At 51.6% G+C, this 23,553-nt stretch overlaps 1 protein-coding gene across 8 annotated transcripts in view; it reads left to right on the top strand.

Annotated features, from left to right (window-relative positions):
* The window catches only part of Gramd4 (GRAM domain containing 4), a 79,942-nt gene that overhangs the window by 44,148 nt on the left and 12,241 nt on the right, over nucleotides 1–23,553 (top strand). For all 8 annotated transcript variants that reach the window (XR_003951368.1, NM_172611.5, XM_006520821.2 and 5 more), the window contains exons 4-6: nucleotides 16,621–16,741; nucleotides 20,337–20,410; nucleotides 23,282–23,414. Coding sequence is in view for 7 of the 8 variants with exons in the window: in NM_172611.5 (NP_766199.2) it covers nucleotides 16,621–16,741; nucleotides 20,337–20,410; nucleotides 23,282–23,414 (328 nt within the window). In the remaining variant the exon portion in view is untranslated. The remainder of the gene's footprint in view (nucleotides 1–16,620; nucleotides 16,742–20,336; nucleotides 20,411–23,281; nucleotides 23,415–23,553) is intronic.

Below are 23,553 nucleotides of genomic sequence, written 5' to 3' on the forward strand. Positions count from 1 at the left end.
CAGCATGGCCGTGAAGGCCAGAGCTCATGGGGAGGAGGGGGTGGGGGACTCTGAGGCTGCTAGATCATGAAGGAAAAGGTCTGATGTGCATACTTGACTATTCCGCTGTAGGACACAATGTTGGCATCCTAAGATCATACCCACAAACCTTTTCTCATCGTTGCCCAAGGAGGTACCTCATCCTACTCCTTGGTAACTCTTCTTTTGGGGGAAGTAGGTAGAGCTTTTTGAGACAGGGTTTTCTCTGTGTAGTCCTGGTTGTCTTAGAACTCATTTTGTAGACCAGGCTGGCCTCGAATTTAGAGATCCAATCGCCTCCGCCTCCCGAGTGCTGGGATTAAAGGTGTGCATCACCAGTGCCCTCCTTGGTAACTCTTAAGATTGGTGTGGGCTTCTCCTGGTAGTTTCATTTTTCATTAATTATGGAAGATTTTGAATATACACGGAAACAAAGCAGAAAGCATCAGAGGCTCCTGTCGACTCACGCCTGCCTCTCCGGGAGTTTTCTAGGCCAGACAGGCTTTCTTTGGCTCCTCCCCCTCTGCGTTGGGCGAAGCTCAGCCTGTGCGCTATTGCTTCGTCTGTAAATATTTTAGTAGATAGCTCAATATGTTTTAATGACAAAAGCTGAGAGACCAAGATGGAAACTAGAACAACACACAGCTTTTCCCCCCGATTGCATCAGAGACCGACTGGAGCTGGGATCTCCCTGATAGTTTTCTGACAACTCCGAATCGATACCCAACAAAGTCCGTGGGTGGAAACGGCTGGCGTCTCTCCTCTGTCTTTTGGTGCCTACTTTCTCTATTACTGCCATAATCCTTGGTGGGTAGCTCCCCAAGCCTGGGACTCTCGGCTGGGTTCTAGGGATAGTGTCCCATAGAGTCACCACGTCTGCCACCCCTCCTCCACAGTGATGGATGTGGTTGGTATTTGGGGCAGCCCTTTGATGACATTGCTGTACGTCGCCCGGAGGCATGCTGCCCCTGACATCCCAAAGAGCAGGCATCTCGGCAGAGTTTTCAGACCAGTCGATTTCATTCGTCCGTAGTTCTTTCTCCACTGATTAGCCAACGAGTTTCTGCAAACAAATTCCCCTTTGCTCTCTTTGCCCTGTGGTACATGGGGAAAGGAGGGGATACACAGACTTCTTCCCTATGTGACACAGTTTTAAATATTCCACCTGAGATCAGATAGGGTGCCTGCTCCCTCTGCTGTGTGTTTTAGATCCACCACTAGCTCCAATAACAAGGAGTGATCATGGAGTTATGACCTGTGTGTGTGCTCATATTTCTGCCTCTGGGATGCAAGCGCTCCTTATCCCTTGGCTTCTGGGCCCCGCCCACTAGTAACACCTCCTGTGCCAGTGCTGGAATTAACCATTTTTAAGGCAACCTTGGTTTTTTTTTTTTTTTTTTTGGTGGGAAGTGATCTTTGGAGACCAACTGAGGTTAATAGCATGGTCACCATAGCTGGGAGTCATCATGTCTTGACCATTACAATGACCAGGGCTTGGGCAGTATAAGTTCAGACAGGTGACTCTGTAGGCACAGACAGCCAGGACTCCTGGGTGTCTTTTGGTCGTCACTGGGTCTTTACTGTGCCTGTGTCTTCAATGCACACTGAATTTGGTTCCCAGAGGCAGCAACAGTCTTACTCAATTGTCTTATCTCACAATAATATATGCGAGTCTCAGGACCAGCGGGGCACGGTGGTAAACACCTATGATCCCATCCCGGTGCTGAGGAGGCAGAGGCAGGAGGACTGTAGAATTGGAGGCCAGCCTGGGGTACAGAAGGAAAGAAACGGCTGTCAGAACCAAAACAACACCCTGGTGTGGCAGTGCATACCTTTAATCTCAGCTTGTAGGAGGCAGGAGGCAGAGGCCAGCAAGAGCTGCACAGTGAAAACCTGTCTCCAAGAGAAACAAAAATGCCTGGGCCACCACCAGCCTAAGGACCACTGAGCCCAGTCTGTGTCGGGTCCTGCCACTTCTGTCCCAAGGGCATGACAGGAGCATCAGTTTCTACATTGGAATGCCACCTGCACATTTGGTTCCTGTCTCTGTCTCCTGGCCCTGCTGGTTGAGGAGTGCAGGACTGGCTTCAATTGTGTCTCCCACCCCTGATGTTTACAGAGGTTGCCTTTGCTTGGCGGGAGTTTATTCCAACTTTCTTCTTTCAGACTCGGAAGAAAGTTACAAAACCAGCACTGAGAATGTCTGGGTGCTTCTCATGGAGTCCCTCCTCAAAGCGTAACAATGTTACCACACTCGGTGTCTGTGGGATTTATCCAGCTCCGCCTTCCCCCCATTCTACCATCTAGTTGTCAGTGCGGTTACATAGACATGTGTGCATCCACCCATTTATCTATCTCCCATCCACCTCTCATCCATCTAGCCGTCCACCCACACATCCATCCATCTTCCATCCATCCATTTACACATCCATCCACAGCCTATTTACCCATCAATTCCCCCCCACACACACACATCTATGCATCTCAGCCACTCATCCATCTCTTGCCCACCAGCCCACCCACCCCTCCATCTCTCGTCCACCTACCCATCCATCCATTCATCCATCTGTCCATCTATTTATATGTATTTTTCCTGAGCCGCCTGATGGTCTGTTTCAGACTTGGTGCTTCTGAGTTCCGAATGCGTCCTAAAATCAAGGCTATTCTCTTATCTAGCCGCGGTGTGCAGTGTGCAGCTATCAAGACCAGGAGGTAATGTTGCTATGCCATTATCTGGTATGAGACCTTATTGCGGCCTCACCGTTGTCTCGTCGCCTCACCATTGTCTCGTGTCCTTTTGAGCAAAAGGGAGTTCTGGGCACAAGTTGCCTCTCTAGGCTCCTTTCCTCAGCTTGTTTCCCAAAACAGGTGTTTGTTTGAGGCACATGGCTAGGTTGCTTATAGAGTGGGCTCAGGTTTAGATGTTCTCTGTTGCTTTACAGAGGCTCAGGTCATGTGGCTTTTGCCCTGAATGTCATGTCACAGACGTGATGGTGTGTCCTCAGCGCCGGTCACAAGGTCTAGGATATCACGTCATCTCATTCTGCATGATGCCAAGAGTTCCTCGTCGAATTAAATTCTGGTCTAAAATTACTGCACTGGGGGTGTAGCTCAGTGGCAGAAGGCCTGTCAGGCGGGCGTCCTCAAGCTAGGGCCTGGGTCCCTTCCACAGTACTGAGGGAAGAAAAAAAGCACCCACTCAAGAAAAAACTGTTCACAGTAGGGAAAGCCTATGGTTTCAGCACAAGGGAGGTTAAGCCAGGGTGTCACCTAACCCTGGAACTCAACACCAGCCTGGGCAACACAGTGAGACCCCTCCTAAAAGCAGACTTTGTAAAAAGATAATACCAAGTGGTTTATCTGGCTGCACTATCAGGCGATAGTCAGGGAACTTGAGTCTCCTCTGAAGTCTTAGTTTTCTGCTAAGTTAATAATCCTTGCTCTTGATTGTTGTGTTTGGTGGTACCTTCCTTTCTAGAGAAGGGTTAGCACACTCACACTGTACACAAACTTGTGTTCTGTTCTGGCAGTCACTCGAGGACGGTACCAGAGGTACTCCCTGCTGGTTTCTGTCTGTGTCCCCGGTATGGGTGTGGTTCAATCTACTGGTTGCCTGTTGGTGACTGATTATACCCTCTCTAGCCTTCCGCACTGGCTATTAGTTATAGGCAGCCCTTCCCAGGCCCTCTGCACCTTGAGGGTGGGGCGGGACCTATTTTTATACCCAAGGCTTGATGTCTCCAGTGTAGTGGGCGCTGAGTGATTGGAAGAAACTGCAGAAAAGCCTGGCAGAGGTGGAGTTTGCACAGAGAAGCCTGTGCCGCCACCCAACATGGCATCCCTCAGTTTCCAGGGTTGTACAGTGTTAGAGTCTTGAGACATACAGATATGTTCTGGCTGTCAGTAAACCTATATACATACATACATACATACATATATATATATATATATATATATATACACATACACATATATATACATATACATACATACACACACACACACACACACACACCACACCACGTGCTGGCCTGGTGTTCCTGTTCCTCCTGGTCAGCAGAGGAAATACCATGTGTGGGGTGGGGAGAGCTGCGGGCTGGCCTTGGGACCTAGGCTTCCCGCTCTTGCTTCCTTCTTTCACTAACAGCTCAGGATGCACTGTTTTGGAACCTTGGCTCCATCCATAGCGTCTAAGTGATTAGTGTTCAGGTTCTATTCAACTCTCTCAGCTGTCCTTTCTCTTGGACAATAGCCTGTCTGTCATTCTTCACGGACGAGGGACATAGCCCCAAGTGCACAATAGGTTTCTTTAGTGATTAAATATTGAAGGGTACAGATGTTCCCAGGAGAAAACGACACGGGATGAAGAAGATACAGTTGAAATATGCCTTAGTCCCAGCCAAAGGCAGGGGCCTAAGCTTGTTAAAGACTGTAAATGAGTGATTGGTGTTCATGTCCAGCAAGTTTGAGGTGGATGTCACTGGATTATTGCTTGGGAGATCTGAACACATTCATTTCCGAAGCCTATAACCGAGTGTGCGTTTATTGATTGCTTGCTGTATGCAGGCTCGGAAAAGTGAGATCACCCACGGCTGTAAGGCATGCACACAGCCTCTACCCCAAAGCAGCTTGGCATAAGGTTGGATTTTGGAGGGAAAAGTGCATCAGGAGCCTCCTGGCTGGTGGTTGCTAGGCTGGGCTGTAGAGCTTTGGATGGATTGAGGGTCCTTCTGAGGTGACACCGCCACAGTGAAACTTCTGCTGCCACCACCCTGGTCAGTCAGAGGAGACTGCCCTAGGGACTGTGCCTTGTCTCCAGCTTCTGACACCTGTGCAGTGGTGTAAGTGGATTCCCAGTAGAGGCAGCCAGTGGCTAGCAGTGATTCCTCCAAACCCCTGACACTCCTCGAAGTCCCCTTAATGCTCAACACATGTGTGTGTGGGGGTTGTTGAGTGGCTGACCCTCTCTCTATGGGAAGACTTCTGGAAGAAGGCAGGAAGGGCTGGCCTCTAGATATACAGACTCAGAAAAACACATGACCTTGTGGCACAGGTTAGCCTGGGGTGATTGATCTAGGTGATCAGAGATGAGCAAGATCGCTTCACTATCAGTCTGTGGAAAGCAGAAGGCCCCGAGCCGCCAGAGTGCCTCCAGGTTTCTGAAGAATCGAGGCAGTCCAGAGACCAGCTAGAGACAGCTAGGTGTGTTGTTGACAGATGCGCCTGGACCCACTCCTCCAGACCTAGGCCTGCAGATGTCTTGCTGGGGTCCTGGCCTCCTAACTCTGCCTCCTCCTTTATGTTAAGTGCTATGGAGCTCAAAGATAAATCCCAGAGACAGAGCCTGGAGGGTCTGCTTCCATCCCTGGTGTGAAGCCGGTGTTGGGGGGGCGGGGGGGGGGTGAGGGGCGTGGTCAGAGAAGTGAGGACAGAAGACTGAGATGAGCTCAACGCAGGTCCTATGGGAATTTTTCCAGGAAAAAGATGAAATTAGCCCTAAAAAAATTAAAGCTCCGGCCCATTAGGCCCAACCTTTCATATTTCTGTGTCTGAGGGGTGTGGACTCGTGATAAAGTTATTTTCTAGCATGTGCGAGATCCTAGGATCTGTATCCAGTACTGGGGTGGGGAGGAGCCCCAAACCTTTGCTTTTCTACATCATTTCTGTTGCCCAGTAAAATATACTCCTGAAGATTTCATTGCAGATGAGATATTTGTCCCTTGGACTTGTCATTGCCCGGGATATAAATTCTTTGAGCACAGAGGCTGAGCCCACTCACCAAACCCCTGGCCTGCCTATAGCTCAAACTTCAGAGGAAAAACTCAATCCGCCTGATGCTGGCTCTGGTGCTGCTCCTGGGGCCAGGGCTCCTGCAGTATTGGGGTGAGATGGTGAAGTTGGGGCTTGACATGTTCATCTGCTGCGTCATACTGATGGCTGATGGCTCCATTGTTGCTGGCCTGGCAGGACGCCTTGGGCAATGACAATTGATTGTCATGGGAGTGTTCCAATCAGGAACCACCATCCATCTCTGTGACCTCCATGTGGACTCATAACCTGCCCCACAGGCACAGTATCAGCTCCCAGTTCCATGAGAGGATATCATCCAATCCCCTGCTTCTGGGTGGCAATGTTGGAGGCCCTGTGTTTGTACCGGGGAGAGAAGGCATTGGGCCAGTGGCCATCTCTCTGCTGCTCCCAGTGGTCCCCCGTGGGAGGCCTCCTGTAGCAGAGACACTGTGCAGTGGTATGCGGAGTGTGTTGTACAGACCCGAGGGGGCAGTGCAATCGCCTGTCTACGTTGGCATACACCAACTGGGTCTTATGGGAGGGAGAGAAGTCGGCTGCTGCCTCTATCTGTATGGCCGCAGAGCCTGGCAGCTGTAGGGGGCTCAGTATACATCTGGGTGGGTGGCTGGATGACTCAGCAAATTGCTAGCTATACCAGCCAGCGGTGAGCACATAGATACTAGTATGAGTGGATAGATGGTCGGAGTGCTACCCTGCTCCCAGGCATGCCTCTCTGCACATCCTTGGGGGTCTTACTAGGCCCCACCCAAAGACATTCTCCAGCCGTAATCCTCCTTTGTTTTATATCTGGTGTTTGGTCCCAGGCAGGGTGTCTCCTAACCAATCTTTACTCCCTAGAGTGTGTATTGAATATGAATCTCTGGGGCTCACTTCACCTTGGTGGTGGTAGGGTGTTCCTGCCTGCCCTCCTGCCCGTACTAAGCAGGTACCGGGTGTCTGGCTGTGAGCTTGATGCTTTGAGAAAGTATGGCTGCTGGTGCATGGCTGGAGGGACGTGTCCAGAAGATAGGGAGTGGATAGAGCAGACACCGAGAAAAATAGTATGTATGGGTTTGTTTTTGTTTTTGTTTGTTTGTTTGTTTTTTGTTTTTTGTTTTTTGTTTTTGGAGACAGGGTTTCTCAGTGTAGCCCTGGCTGTCCTGGAACTCACTGTGTAGAACAGGCTGGCCTTGAACTCAGAAATCTGCCTGCCTCTGCCTCCCATGTGCTGGGATTAAAGGCGTGTATATGGTATTTTGCCTACATGTATAATATATTCATGCACCACATGTGTGCCTGGTGCCCATGAGGCCTGAAGAGGGCACTGGATCCCTGAAACTGGAGTTATAGACAGCTGTGAGCCACCATGTGTTTGCTGGGACTTGAACCTAGATCCTCTGGAGAAATAGCCAGTGCTCTTATCTAGACCCCGACTCATACTGAAGAGCCATGTTGGGCCTGAAAAGCCCTCCATTCTGGGCAGTAGTTCTGTCTGGAATCTCATTTCTTTTTCTTCTTTCTTTTCCTGCCCCCTTCCTTCCTTCCTTCCTTCCTTCCTTCCTTCCTTCCTTCCTTCCTTCCTGTCTGTCTATCTATTTGCACACAAATCTCAGGACACCGCCCTCATCCCATAACTGACTTCCTAAACCCAGAATACCAAGCCCAAGCCGCAGCCTGTCATATTAGAATGCTGAACGTCCAGAACTTGGCCGCCCGCTACCTGATTGTGAGGAGCATTCAGCCTGGTGTTGACAGTTCATCATGCTGTAAATGTCACTTCTGTGCAGAGCAGTGGATAACATGGCGATAAGTGAGCCCTAGGAGAGCACACACAGGCTGTGGGGGGACATGGAGGGGACAGCACCCTTTGAGTGGAGTGGCCAGGGAGGAGCATCACACCGTGCCCTTCCCTAGGGATGAAGGTGAACAGATACCCTGAACTCAGTACACTGGGGAGAGCAAGGCATTGTCTTTTAGAAAGATCCTTAAGGATAACAGGAAGGGAAACTGGCCTGGTAAAAACCTGTTCAGGTGCCCAGTTGTGCAGCCCAGCCTGGCCGGGGACAGCTTTCTTTTCCCCTCCCGGTGGCTTCTGTGTGTGTATGTGCTCTAGCTGGGTGGGGAGAAATTTTATTTAAAGCTTATCATTTGATTCTGCCCCCCTCCCCCTCTGGCTAGGCCTGTTGCATCTTGTGCCAAAGGGATTCCTGCTTGAGAGATCTGCTTTTACAAATTTAAAAATAGCTTTGAAGTTGTTTTCTTTCCCTGTGGGCCGGGAGCCATGGAGGCTGCGCTGCCTGGGCAGACCATGCCTGTGGGCTGAATTATCTCCTCTGCGCCCCCTGAATCATCGTACTGAGGAGGGAGGAATGGGTGTCTTGGGGATCGAGGGTCCATGAATTACCTGCCCTTCACCTTCCAGAACCTTGGAGAAGCTAAAGCCTGGAGCAGGTGGGTGAGCAGGTGGCCTAACTGTACCAGTCTCCCACAGCTTCTGCCATGTGTGTTCTGTGAGGAATCCTTTGCTGTACCAGGTCCCTCTGGCTTCAGGGGCTCCCGCTCTCGAGTTCCTTTTGCCTCTTTGCTTTGGAGCTATCTGGCAGTCTCCAAATGGGGTTTGGGTATAAGGACCAGAATCTCTTTCTTCTTAAGGTGCCCCAAGGTCACTCTCATAGGTGACCTAGTATTCTCAGACCTATGCAGATGTAAGGTATACCTAGACACAGAAATATCCCCCCTGGCTTTCTCTCCACCACATTCATTTTGCTGCCTCAACAGCTCCTTTGTGGGTAGGGAGGGGGTAGACCTTGTCCCTCGGGGACTGTCTTGGCTCCCTCTGGTGCTGCTGTGCACCTGAGTCATCTCACTTATCTTCCTCGTAGTTGGTTTGCTGGTCTGCTTAAATGAATAATAACACAGTGACAACATGGGTGTCGTGTGAGCAGCAGCCTTGAATGGAGCTTCTAAATTGTGATATCGAACTTTTCTTTCGAGGTACACCCTGGAGACTTAGTTTCGGGGACCAACTCATCTTCAGTGGACATCCCCACCCCTCTGGCCTTCTACAGGGGCTCTGTGGCCATCCCTGCTGTGTAACCAGGCCAGCTGAGTGCCTAGAGTCAGTTATGGCTGGCACTGGGCCTTGTAAAAACCCTGGCTTAGGAGCTGTGCCACACCATTAGTGGCATGTGATACATAGCTTCATAGCTCTGCAGTATTGGCTCTGTGGTCTAACGGGCTAGGCTAGGGCTTTTGCCTAAATCCTCACTTGTAACTTAGACACACACAGGCCCCAGATGGCCTCCTCGCTTGACTGAGCCTGTAAGAAACCCCGTGTGGAAACAGGGCTCTGAGCTTGTATCTGTCTCTGTCCTCAGACTGAGGGCACAGGAGAGCAGGTGTCTTTCTGCTGCGCAGCTAAGGCTTGTGTGAGCATATTATAGGATGGCACACCTGTTGCCTCTGGCAATGGACTGTTCATTGGTTCCTTTTTCAAAAAACTACTGGGTTTTGAGGAAGTCTATGTAAGCATTCATTGCTTGGGCTGCCTCAGTGGGTTGATGGGGAGTCCTGCTTCTGTGTTGGGGGACATAATTGGAGGTGATAAGAGAGTGAAGTGGGAGGGGAGAACCCTACCAGCTGAGGTGGGGGTGGGGTCTCTGTACCCAGGAAGGCCAATATGCCCATCAGAGGAGGGCTTCTTGTTTTGTGATGCTCATGGGAGCCGTGAGGCTAGAAAGTCCTCTGTGGGCCTCTGTCTGGGGGAGGGGGCTCCTTTACCTTGTCTGTTATTATTATCTCAGGGGAAAACATGGTAGGTAGAATCTCAATTTCCCCAAGAATGTTTATCCCCTTAATCCCTGGAACCTATGCATGTGACCATTCCTTGGCAGATGTGACAGAGTTGTCAGCCTGAGGTGAGAAGATCCAAGATTATCTATGGGTGCAAAGCAATCTCAAGGAGGAGGCTGGTGGGTCAGATGGAGGAGGCTGGTGGGTCAGATGGAGTTGGGAAGGATGGAGGTAGGTCAGCATGTAGTTATTGTTCTTTGGGAGTCACCAGCCAAGCAAAGCATGTTCCTCTAGATGCTGGAAAGGATGCTGTATACCCAGTCTTCCCACCAGCCTCCAAATAAAACTGGCCCATTAACACATCTATTCTGTCAAGCCCAGAACACCTGTTTGATCTCTGGACCTTTTAAAACCATAAGATAGTGTCTTAGTTAGGGTTTTACTGCTGTGAACAGACACCATGTCCTGGAACTCACTCTGTAGACCAGGCTGGCCTCAAACTCAGAAATCCACCTGCCTCTGCCTCTGCCTCTGCCTCTGCCTCTGCCTCTGCCCTCTGCCCTCTGCCCTCTGCCCCCTGCCTCCTGCCCCCTGCCCCCTACCCCCTGCCCCCTGCCCCCTGCCCCCTGCCTCCCAAGCTCTGGGATTAAAGGCTTGCACCACCAATGCCCAGCTCCAAGGCAACTCTTAAAAAGGACAACATTTAATTGGGGCTGGCTTACAGGTTCAGAGGTTTAGTCTATTATCATCAAGACAGAAGCATGGCAGCATCCAGGCAGGCATGGTGCTGGAGGTGCTGAGAGTTCTACATCTTCATCTAAAGGCTGCTAGCAGAATACTGGCGTCCAGGCAGCTAGGATAAGGGTCTTATAGCCCACACCCACAGTGACACACCTACTCCAACAGGGTCACACTTTCTAATAGTGCCACTCCCTGGACCAAGCATATACAAACCATCACAGATAGTGACTATTGTACTAAGTCAGAATGTAATGTTAGTGGCCACAAGAAGCTAATTTGTAGATATTAAAGGGGCTCCATCATCCTACCTTTCATCCCATGAGAGTCCTTATGGTCTGTTATGGGTGGGTCCAGCATCATCAGCCTCTGTGAACAGTGGGGGTTATATTAGAGACTGAGGTGACCCTCCCCCAAGTCATAGCAGTGACAGGCTTACAGTGTGGGGGATCCAAAGTTCTAGGGCAGAAAGCTGGGACTGCTTACAGGCCACAGTCAGATCTCAAGACAGAGACTCCTGGGATGGAAGGGGGCTGCTGTGGGCCTCTTGACATGACTCCATTCTGTGGGGAAGCTGGGTAAGGATGGCCTTATAGGTGGCCAGCTCAGCGCTTTCTGCTTGGCAGGCAGTCAGCCTTTCCCTCCTGCTCCTGCTCTGAGGGAGGGGCAGGAGAAACCGATGACTAGGGTTTGTATTGCTTTTGTTCTGTGGACGGGGCACTGCACTGCGTCTGACCTAAATGTGTCACCCTGGGATGGAAGCTGGCCCACATTACCGAAACGCACACACTGGGGTTCATCATTTCAGTTGCAAAGAGAGGGCCTTGCGGGGAGCCATTAGCTGGGAGAGAAAGAAGAAAGGCTTAGAAATTCCACTGGTTTTTATATGCCTAGCTCTCTCTGCGCCACCAGGAAAAGGTGCAAAACCTCTGGGGCTCTGCTGGGGACAGACAGGCTGACTCACTAAATTGGCCCAGACCTGCCCCTGCAGCTGAGCCCCTAATGGCTGGGGAAGGCAGGTAATGTGGAGAGCTGGGTTGCAGAGGCACACCATAGAAGAAGCAATTGTACTACTGCAGGACTACGGAGCTTCCTGCCCTCGGGGGTCCTGGGAGGGGCTAGGGGTATTAGTCAAGGAGGCAACATACATGCCCTTCCACACACCAGAAAGAGAACGTTGTATGCACCCTGCTCACCTGGGGAAGGGAGCTCTGTGCCCACATCTGCATCAGCAGTGCTGCTACCCCGCTGTTGGCTAATCATCCGCCATGAATGGAGCGCAGCGATGAGCTTTCTGATACAGTGACACCAGGAAGACACATCCATTCAAGGGAGGCCAATTAAGGAAAGCCCAATTTCCTGTTCCTGGCTGAGCCGCTTGCCTCTTGCGCTGTAAAGATAGAGAAGCATTGCTTTGATCTTCACAAGGGCTGGGATCCAAGAGGCCTCGTGGGGGTGGGTGGGGTGGGGTCAGATGACTAGGCAGGAAAGTATGCGACCCCCAAGCCTCAGCCCTCCTCCCTCAGACTTCCTCCAGCAATACCAACGATGTAAGGTTTCTTAGTTCTGTTTGTCGGTGGTGTAAGCATTGCCGGTATAGAGATAGAAGATAGAAGATAGAGACCCTCCAGGCTGAGTCTGCTCATACATCCGGTTCTTTTTTAATATTTTAAAGATTCATGTAGGGCCGGGCGTGGTGGTGCACGCCTTTAACAGCACTTGGGAGGCAGAGGCAAGCGGATTTCTGAGTTCGAGGCCATCCTGGTCTACAAAGTGGGTTCCAGGACAGCCAGAGCTATACAGAGAAACCCTGCCTCGAAAAAACAAAAAAAAAACGAAAACAAAACAAAAAAAAAGATTCATGTATTATTTTTATAATGACTTGTGCTGGATAGTTCTATGTCATCTTGATGAATGTCAGTTGAGAAAATAACTCCATAAGATCCAGCTGTAGGGCATTTTCATAATTAGTTTGATGCGGGCAGGCCCAGCCCCTTGTGGGTGGTGCCCGCCCTGGGCTGGTGGTCCTGAGTTCTACAAGAAAGCAGGGTGAGCAAACCATGGGAACAAAGCAATAAGCAGCACCCCTCCATGGCCTCTGCATCAGCTCCTGCCTCCAGGTTCCTGCCCTGCTTGACTTCCTGTTCCGACTTCCTTCAGTGATGGACTACACTGTGGAACCGTGTAAAAGCCGAGTAAACTCTTTCCTCCCCAACTTGCTTTTGGTCGTAGTTTTCATCGCAGCGACAGAAACCCTGACTAAGACAGTACTTGTGTGCCCATGTGAGTTTATGTGCACTAACATGAGTGCGGGTGCCCACAGAGACAGAGGGCATCCTATTCCCTGGAACTGGAGTTAGGGGTTGTTGTGAGCCATCTGAGGTAGATGCTGGGAATCGAACCTAGGTCCTATACAAGAGCAGTGTGTACTCTTAACTGCTGAGCCATCTCTCCAGGTCTCCTACTCCCTTTAAAAAAAGAGATTTATTTCTCTACCTGGTTCTTGAGCTGGCCATGTGCAGCTGCCTTCCGTGCGTGCCTGATTAACTGCCCTGAGTACAAAGCTGAGCCAGGAAGAAGGGTACCTTTGGGAGAAAGCTCACTGGTCATCCTCGTGGAGGATGTCAGGTGGTTGATCTATCCACCTGCTCATTTGCTGAATCCTGATAGCTCTTCTGCTATACCTAGCCCACTAGACCTATCCCAGGCTGTAGGATGGGCCAGGTGGCTGAGAGTTGGGTCCTGTGCAGGGAGGCTTCTGGCTTGTCTATCTCAAGTGATCATACAGTCTCCGTGTTGTTAAGAGGACCAGGCTTCCAGGGGGAGGGTATAAGGGACTTTTCGGGATAGCATTTGAATTGTAAACAAAGAAAATATCTAATAAAAAAAATTGTTGAGCCGGGTGTGGTGGCGTACCCCTTTAATCCTAGCACTTGGGAGGCAGAGGCAGGCGGATTTCTGAGTTCGAGGCCAGCCTGGTCTCCAAAGTGAGTTCCAGGACAGCCAGGGATATACAGAGAAACCCTGTCTTGAAAAACAAAAAACAAACAAATAAACAAAAATTGTTTAAATACAAATAAAAAATAAAGAGGACTAGGCTTAGGCTGGAGAGATGGCTCAGCGGTTAAGAGTACCAACTGCTCTTTCAAAGGTCCTGAGTTCAAATCCCACAACCACATGGTGGTTCACAACCATCCCTAATGAGATCTGATGCCCTCTTCTGGTATGTCTGAAGACAGCTACAATGTACTTACATATAACAATAAATACATCTTTAGAAAAAAAAGACCAGGTTGTCTTAGCTTTCATCCATCCCGTGACCCTCTCAGGTCTCCCCCAGCATTATAGGCAAGGTTCTGCCCACTAGGGGTCCAGGCTAGGCAAGGGCTAGCATCTAGGCTTACCCAATGGGTCCATTCATTTGCTTGAGGCTGCTCTCCAGGCCCCACCCAGTCGTCTGCTCTGGGCAGCATATTCTCCCCAGTTAGTGTCCCAGGAACTTTGACAGGCCAAGGCATAGGAACTCAGTAAGTGTTTACCAGTGAAGTGTGTGTAGTTAGGTTCTCATGACTATGCCAGGCAGCACTGGGGGAAATAAAGGCAACCTTTACCTCACAGTCAGGATTAGCAATAGGGTGGGTGGGATGCCCTATGGTGTCTAGGGCTCATGGGCTGAGGACCCCAAAAGTCCAGGGTCCTCTGCTGCCTCCGCTTGGACTTCCTGACAGGAGGGGCATGGCCAACAGTTGTCACAGGCACCCTGATTCCTCTGGGTCAGTGTCCCCAGGAACATGTCTAGGACCAGGTAGTGCTATATACATACACCCATGTTTGATTCTAGGTCCCCATGTTCCATAAGGTGACTAAGACAGGAAAGGAAGCCACTGAGTCACCCTGAGAAGCACCCACCCAATCCAGAGAGGCTCCAGGCTACCGTGGCCTCACCTTGCTCACCAGCAAGGGGCAGCCTCCTCTCCCTGGGACTCTACCCACATGGCCTGGCTCAGAGGCTGGAGAAAATAACTTTGTCTGGTTCCCTTGTCTCAGAACAGCTCAGGGCAAAGCTTCTCTTTTCCAGCAGAGATTTCTCTCCCCAGGGTTTAGCTCACCAACCCCAGGACTGGGGTGCTCTGTGTGATTGAAACCAATATTGACCCAATAACTTAACCAGCAGCCAACACAGGCCGCAACTGCGGTGGACTTCTGCATAGACAGGCCTTAGATCACATCCAGACAGGCTGTTGCTCTCTAGGAAGCCAGGTTCAGGACACACAGATATGCCCTGACCTTGACCCTGGGGTTATCATGGCTTTGTACGTGCCTGAGCCTTTGGAAGCCAGATAGGGCTAGGTGTGGTCACTGACCCTGCTTCCACAGGATGCTCCTTAGAAGTGACTTCCACATCATCCCAGGAAGACTAAAACTCCATGTGAGACATTCCTGTCCTCTGTGGTGATAGGAACACTGTGTCCTGGTTGTCCCCTTGTCAGCGTTGGCAGAGTCAGAGTCCATGGCACGCTGTCTAGGGGACTATCCTTACCTAGTGTTTCCCATGGCTCTGGAAATAGCTGGGGGCTGGGCGTGTCGTGAGGTTTGAGCTGCCCTGACCCTTGCCCATCCCTTCCTTGCTGTGAACCTTCCTCACGGACAGCTCTAGGTGCTGAGAGCCCAGGGCAGGCTGCAGCTCTGTGAGGTGACATAGCTCCCTGTGATCTAGGGGGTAGGACCCCTGAGGAGTTTCCCTGCGGAGCTGGGTTGGTCTCTGCTGTTGTGAGTGGGCAGAGCTGGGTCTCAGAGGGATAGCTTAGCTTGAGGTGGAATGTGAGCCTGGCAGCTCTGTGAGACACCCTGTCCATGGGGCTCTTCCACACCAAAGCCCACCACTGTGCTAGTTAGCAGCCAGCCCTGGATCCTGGGCTGCAGCTATAAGCAAGCCTTATTGCTCGATCTAACTACCTGGGCTGACACCCCCATTTGCTCATTCCCATTTACAGTGGGCGAGCCCTCCAAGGCTCTCAGGTAGCCTTCACTTCTCTTCTGACCCCCCCCCCCCCGCCCACACCATCTGCCACCCTGTCTGTCCCTCTCTGCTCAAGCCCTACCCTCATTATCCCTAGAGGGCTGTTTCTGACTGCCTTCCTGCTGGGCTCAAGACTGGCCAGGCCAGGGCTGAGGGTTGTCACTCAAGACTCCCTTCTGGCTCAGCCTTAGCTGTCTGTTGGGGACCAAGGTGGGAACTGAGCACAAAAAGGCAGTGTGTTCCCCCCCTTACTTTTCCTCATTTTTTTTCTTTCCCCAATCCCCCATACCTGTAATCGGCTCCTTTCTTCTTTCCTCTTTTAAACCATGCATTATAACTTTGAAACCAAAAAAAAAAAAAAAAAAAAGGCAGTGTGTTGAGGGCAGTAGCCCTTCGCCACCCCAACCCTGGCTGTGTTATGCTACGTGATGCTGAGCATAATGGAAGTAGCAAGATAAAGGGGTGCTAACTAGGACCCCTCTTCTCATATCAGTATGTAAAAGGTAGAAGGTTCAAACCTCTTGTTGTAGGGCTGTGACATGCGTGAGTTCTCTCAGAACAAAGGGCAGTCTTCAACGACTTTGACCTTAGGCTTCGAAGTCTGCAGTTTTAGGCTGCCCTCCTCGGTCAGCTCTTGGCTTCCTCTGCCCTCCGAGCTGCCAGGTTTTCTGCCCGACACCCCTCCCCCAGCCATCTGTAGGCTGGCTCCGTAGTTTCATCCAGAGCTCAACTCTGATCTGGCCTTCATGGGGGTCTTTCCAGGCATACCACACCCCGTTCCCAGACTTCTTGCTACACTGAAGCTCCTCTGTACTGAGGTGGCCTGAGGGCTGGCACGCCTCTATTCTGCTGCTGGCACCTCCTGGAGTCTTTTTAGCCTTTCTGTCTCCCAATCCTGTTGACTGAATCAGATGGTGGTGTGTGCCCCAGGGGGTCCTGTGTGGTGGTGACTTGGCTGAAGGGCTTTTGCACAGTTATTGAGCTCAGGAAGAGCCTTCACCTATGGTTTGCCCCAGTGAAGAGCCCCCCTCCCCTAGCGTGTACCCCAGAGGAGGGCTAGGAGGAGCAACTGATGTTCTCACCGACAGCAGACAGGGACCAGATTGCACTGTCAGCTGAGCGCTCGGCAAACTTGAGAAAGTTCACATGCTCTGGTCCCTTACTTATCAGGAGCCTATCTTAAGGCTGTTCTCAAGTTGGCCAGTGTTGTCAGAGGGGACAGTGGGCGTTAAGTGCTGATCACCTGGCTCTCCTCTCCACAGAGGAGGAGCTCCGGAAGCTTCGAGAAGAGACCAACTCAGAGATGCTGCGGCAGGAGCTGGATCGGGAGCGGCAGCGCCGGATCGAACTGGAACAGAAAATGCAGGAGGTGCTAAAGGCCAGGTGACTCCCCCCACATTCATCTTTTCTTACTACTGTAACGAGATCCCTGACACTGGTACTTACAAAGAAAAGAGGTTTATTTAGCTCACAGCTCTGGAGCTTGAAGAACTTGGAGCTGGCATAAATTCAGCCCTGGTTGGGGGACTCATGGCATATGGCATCATGGTGAGGGAATATGTAGGAGAGAGGTTACAGTCTGCCGGAGGCAAGGCAGGGTCAAACACATTTAATCACCCTTTGATGAGAACTAACAGAGGGTCTCTGAGAACTGCATTAATCCCTTCCCAAAGCTGCTCCCAGGACCTGAGACCCTTCTACCAGGCTCAACCCTTTAAAGGTCCCCCAACCCCTCCACCATCATACCGAGAACTGAGCATCATGAAAGACAAGCTACATTTAAAGCACAGCGTTTACCCCGTCCTCAATGGGCAGGCTTTCCTGCCCCCTCAGCTCAGATCCATGGAGTGGCCATGGGCTAAGAATGATGGGAACTAGGCCATCTGAGAAGTCCTGCTAAGTCCCTCAACGGATACAGAGTCATATTGCTGGCCAGATTGGACTCCCAGATTCAAGTCTTGCCTGAGTCTGTCCAAGCCACGGTGTGGAAAAGTGCCTTTCTTTCTGGGATGCGAGGGGCCCAGTATGGGTGATCTGTCACCAGCCAGACATAGGTAGAGAGCTGTGACCCAAGAGGGCCTCAAGATAGCAGGTCACCTCGTACCTTCCAGTCTTGACTAGAAGATGCTCCTTCACCCATGGGCCCTATCCCGACCCTGTTATTTATTTACCCCAGAGAGTTGGCTGGGCCTCTTGGGACCTTCTGAGGACACTGACTCCCCCACCCTGCCTTGTGTTTTCCTATCCTCCTCGCCCTTCCCCAGTGGCTTCTTCAACCCTGCTCAGGCCCCACGGCCTATACAGAGGCGTGGCTGCTTCTGCAGCTTCAAGGCAGGGTCCTGAGCACCCCCACCCAGCACATGAACTCTGTACTACCTCCGTAGAGTTACCCACCAAGATCATATACCCTCATTGTCACAAGTTTTCTCTGTGGGTGATGTTGCCACCCCAGCTTCTGCAGGGGGATGTTTATAGATGAGAGCTTCTCCTCGAGCGTGTATTCTAAACACTTAGTCCCTGGCACCTGCAGCCCCCTTACTCATACATCCCTCTGACCACCCTCAGGAACGTGGCTTCTGCTTCTGCTGTCTCTGGTAGGAGGCACATCAGTAAAGAGCATCATACAAGCTATAAGGGTGAACTGTGGCTTATATAGTTCTAACTCACAAGCTATAAGCTATAAGGACAAATTGTGGCTTATATAGTTCTAACTCACAAGCTATAAGGGCGAACTGTGGCTTATACAGTTTAACTCTGGGTCCCTCTGCTCAGCAGCCATAGTGCCACCTGGAAGATGAGGCTGGGGGCCCAGGACCCCAGCTTTCTCACCTCAGCATCCACCACCTTTACCCTAGGGCTAGGACAAATGACTCTCGGTAGTTTGGCATACCCACTTCTGCCTCTGGAATGCCCCACCTGGACCTTGCCCGTGGGGAGTCTCTTCCTTGTTGAGATTTTGCCGCTCGAGTATGACCCACGTTGGTGGCAGTGCTCACAGCTCAGTCTTGAGGACAAGTTCCTGTGTGGTCTCATCCACTTCCTCCTGGGCCTTAGTCTACAGTAGCAGCTCTGCGATGCTCAGATCTTGGGACAAGAAGCTGCCTATTCCCTGTCCTGACATTCCTGGTGACAATTCACGTGTTCTATGGTACCCTGCTTCCCCTTCCCAGGTCACTCACCTGTCTTCTGGAGTAGGGGTCACCATGGGACCTGTTTGGGAAGGAGGGACCCTGCCTTGCCTTTTAGCGCTGGCCTCAAGGTAGTGCACCCCACACCAGGGTCTTCAGGTGGATTTCTCCTAGGTTGAAGTGTGACCTCAGAGACTCAGAGTTAAATGGCGTTCCATTATATATTGGGTTCCATGCTGCCTCCCCAACTCCCAAGAAGGTCAGGCTCTCCCTGTGCTCCTAGCAGGAGCATTCAGCCATAAGCTGACCCTATCCCTGCTACTGTCCCTGCAGCCTCTGCTTCTCTTGCCCACTATGCATCCCGTAGCCCCAGCCCCACTCTAAGGCTCTAGCCCTTCCCTCTCTCCTTTCTTCCTTGGTGGGTGAGCTTGCCGGGCCCTGAGTCAGTTCTGAGGACGTAGAGGGTCCAACTAGGATGTGGAAGGAAAGGAAGTAGAAAGTGAAGATCCCAGGAGAAGCAAGGGGCTTATTGTTTTATTCTGAGGATGGGGAAGAGTTCAGGAGCCTCCTGGAAGCCTGAAAGTGGAGGGGTTGGAGTGAATGACATTTCAGGGGTCAGAAGGAAGACTTCCTAGTTCCTGATCGTGTTAGTGAACTGTGGGGAGAGAAGGGCCGTGTAGGCACACTTCAAACATACATAGTGCACACTTCCATATACTGCACAACACATACTTGTGTCTTAGTTAGGGTTTCTAGTGCTGGTACAAAACACCATGACTAAAAAGCAAGTTGGGGAGGAAAGAGTTTATTCAGCTTACACTTCCACATAGCTGCTCATCACCAAAGGAAGTCAGGACAGGAACTCAAACAGGGCAGGAAACTTGAGGCAGGAGCTGATGCACAGGCCATGGAGGGATGTTTCTTACTGGCTTGCTTCCATGGCTTGCTCAGCTTGCTTTCTTATACAACCCAGGACCACCAGCCCAGGGATGGCCCCACCCACAATGGGCTGGGCCCTACCCAACTGATCACTAACTGAGAAAATGCCTTTCGGCTGGATCTCATGGATCCATTTCCTCAACTGAGGCTTTTTCCTCTCTGATGACTCTAGCTTGTGTCAAGTTAGCACACAAAACCTACAATGTTTGTAGCCCACATACCCCACAGATACTCATACGCATGTTCACACTGCACCCTGAAGCTGCAGGGACAGCTACTGTGTGCCCGTGGCCCAAGCCAGTGCAGGCTGGGATGGCTGGTATTCCAACACTCCAGAGGAGGGCATACATACATACATGGCTGGCCAGAGAAACAGGATGGAGTCGCCACCCAAGGGATGTGATCCAGGCTGCTGCTGGGGTGTATAGCTCCCTCAGGGTGTGACAGGCAAAGAGACAAGACTCCAACTGAAGGCAGAGTCTGTTAGGCCAGGTAAAGACTTGTGATGACCATGAGCTGAGCTGGAGGCAGGGAGCCAGGGAGGTGACTGGTGTGAACCCAGCCTAACCATATTGGAGTATCACCCAGCTTTGGCCTAGTGTGGATAGAGAGGTGTGTGATATTCTCATTAGTAAGCTATTTTTTTCCCTGGGCTTAAGGATGAAACCAACAATTCTATTAAAATTAATAGGAATGGCGAGAGCCTCTTGCTTATGTGACTTCACTTGCCTGTTGAAAAATAGACCATACACCCATGGGGAAAGCACCTTGGTGCTTGCTGGGCTCTGTCCTCAACAGCCCTCCGGCCTTCAGGGCTTCGGGAGCCGACAGATCCCACCTGTCCCCCGAAGTGCACTTCCACGAGGGCTGCAGGCGTTTGCTTCATGAACTTTGCCTTTGTCCCCTTTAAGGTCCGAGGAGCAGCCAGCACAGCCTCAGCAGCCACCAAAGGGACAGAGCCAGGCCAGCAATGGCACAGGCACAGGTAGGCCCCCCTGGGAAGGGGTGGTTCTCTCCCTAGCCAGGGCTCTCCCATATGGGACTCTCCTGCCACCAAAACTGGGTCAGTGCCCTCACTGTGGCTTAAGTCACCCCGAAGGTGATCTCATTTCCGTGCACAGACATGACGTGTTGTCTAGTTTGGCCAGGCCTCCTGAGAGGCACCAAAAGGCACACACTGGCTTTGCTACGTTCACTCACTGACCTGTTCCCCATGACTAGTCATCCCATGTGGGCACGTCCCCTTGCTCCCTGCCTTAGCGCTCACATCCATCTTGTGACATACTTCAGCTTCTAGAGTTGCCCTTTAGAGGAGAAGGGAGCTCTGTCCTCTGTGTACTTCTTGCAGGTCCTGGCTGCACCCTGACAGACAGTGTCCGTCCAGCATACTGACCATTCACAAGACTCTCCCTCCCTATGCCAGGAAGCTTGGCATAAGCTATGGCTTAGGTCATTGGCTCTGGGCTGCCAGCATCAGGAAGAGGCCCAGAAGAGGAGGCCATTCCTAAGGTTCTCCCAGGTCCAGCCTCACTCCACCCACTGGCAGCCAGCCCCAGTGCAGGTCTGGCAGCTGCATCCCCTGGGAGGTGGCCTCCTCGGGCCATCCGGAGGATCCCTGGCCAGTTCCCAGGCTTAGATGGAGAGCCCTTAGCTTGTGAATCTTGATTACCAGGCCAGGAGCAGCACAGAAGACCCCAAGACCCTTAGTGCTTGGTGGCAGTGAGGCTTGAGAACTCGGGTCACCCAGCTCCTTGCTCCTTCACAGGGGCTGGGGACCCTTTGTCTTCTCATTAAGGTCAGGCCTTTTTAAAAAATTTTATTTATTTATTTATTTTTGATTTCTCGAGACAGGGTTTCTCTGTGTAGTCCTGGCTGTCCTGAAACTCACTTTGTAGACCAGGCTGGCCTTGAACTCAGAAATGTGCCTGCCCCTGCCTCCCAAGTGCTGGGATTAAAGGCGTGCACTACCACTGCCCGGCCTATTTTTTTCTCTTTTAAAAAAAGATCTATTTTTATTTTATACGTACGAGTGTTTTGCCGTCATGTGTGTCTGTACCATATAAGTATCTGGTGCCCATGGAGGCTGGAAGAAGGGGCATAGAATCTCTCGGAACTGGAGTTACAGATGTTTGTAAGCTACCATGTGGGTGCTGGGAATCGAACAAGTGTCCTCTGAAAGATTAGCTGGCACTTCTAGCCACTGAGCCATCTCTCCACCCACAAACCTTACTTTGATTGCGTGGTCTCCAGGTGTGGTGGGCTGTGTGGGACTGTGTGCCTTCTCCACACTGTGGCCCTCGATCACCCTCCAAGACAGGAAGGATGTGGTAGAGGAGAGGGACCACACCCTGGCTCTGCCACATCCTAGATAAATGAAGGAATCTGGTTATCAGGCAGACACCTGCCTCAGTCTATCCCTGGACCTCAGCTGTACCCCTTGGAGCATGAAGCACTGCTTTAGGCCTTTTCCTTCCTAAGAAGCTAGCTCTACGTGTGGCAGAAAACATCCCCCACCCTGGAAGTCAAGCAGGGGCCTTAGGACTTCAGGACCGACTGAAGACCTGCTTCCTACAGGCAGATGGCCATGTTCCCTGGATCCGGCTGGGGTCCACAACCCATAGATAGACCCTGTCAGGTTTTCTTTTTTACATTTTGATTTCATGAGGCAAGGTCTCTCTGTGTAGCCCAGGCTGATCCTCCTGCATCAGGCTCCCTGACCAGTGTTGGGACTTCTGATGTCCCGCATCATGCCCAGCCTGGACTTACACTTTTAAATAGCGTTTTATATATTTAAATGCTTGGGGAAAAAAACACAAGGAAGGTGATTTTCCAGTAACTGAACCGTGTGTCCAGTGTCCATAAATAATCCAATGGAGACACAGGCTGGCCAGTCTTTTGCCTGGCCTTTAGACGGCCTTTGGCTCCCATACAAGCTTCTGTGCCTACCTGGATCCACCTGCAAACCTTGGTGATGGTAATAAAGCCAGATAGGCCTGCAGGCTGTCTGGGTAGCCCCAGAAGACACATATCTCAGCCCACCTACCTTCTCCCCCTACCCCGTAGCCTCCACTCTAGTGACCCATGTCCCTCAACTTTGTTTACATTGACTATTGTCCACTCTCTCTGACTCCACAGCACACCTGGTGTGTTTTCTTTAAGTTTTAATTAATACATGATATCTGTGTTTATGGCACCCCAGGTGTCTGGTGGTGTTTGAGTGCTGCCTGCCAGTCCCAGGCTTTTAAATTATGGTGGAGCAGTGCCCCCTGCAGGCAACTCCACATCTTGTTTTCTTTAGGGTGCAGTCTGGGGGCACTGCCAGGCAGCCTCAGCCCTGGCCTTCTCTTGGGTTGTGAGACACAGCCGATCTCTGTGAGCTCACCTTGGCCAGCAGCTTGGTCTCTGGGCCTTGTAGCCCACTGTGCCCTACACACACTGGCTGGACCCCAGGACCTGGCATGGTGAACTCCCTCAGCCTCTTCCCATGGTCAGACACGGCCTGGACATAAGCCCAAGGTTGCTGGGAATTTGAGGTCTGGAGATTGCTGCGGTCAAGTGTGAGGCTGGAGACATCATGCTTTGGAGGGTCTCTGTGGCTGGGTGGCTATGGCCTGCATCTTTTGGTTTGAACCTAGTGTCTTCAGGGAGCTAAGGCCTTCCTTCACAGGCTCCTCTGGCTGGGCCCTTCACACCTCGCTCCGGAGTGTAGCCTTCACTCCTATAAACCTTTCCCTTATCCCCACCCAGACTGACATTTTCTGTGAGGCCCCATGCCTGCCCTACCTCTCCATCCCACCTCAGGAGGGGCTGTGTAGACCCTGCAGCACCCCTCTCTGATGTCTGCTCCTCCCCACAGAGCGCCGCAGCCAGGGCTTGGCCTCCCGTGTACAGAAGTGGTTCTATGAGAGGTTTGGGGAATACATCGAGGACTTCCGCTTCCAACCAGAGGAGAACACAGTAGAGACGGAGGAGCCCCTCAGCGCCCGCAGGTAGGGGCGCCTCACCGAGACCAAGGGTCTTCATGCTAGGACCAGGGCCCCGCACTAAGCATCAGTGGGCCAGTCAGTCTTGATATCCTGTGGAAGGGGCTGCCACAAGCTCCTAAAGACCCCCTGTGCCTATGTTTCT

The sequence above is a fragment of the Mus musculus genome, chromosome 15 (genome assembly GCF_000001635.26).
Source record: "Mus musculus strain C57BL/6J chromosome 15, GRCm38.p6 C57BL/6J".
Taxonomy (NCBI): Eukaryota; Metazoa; Chordata; class Mammalia; order Rodentia; family Muridae; genus Mus; species Mus musculus.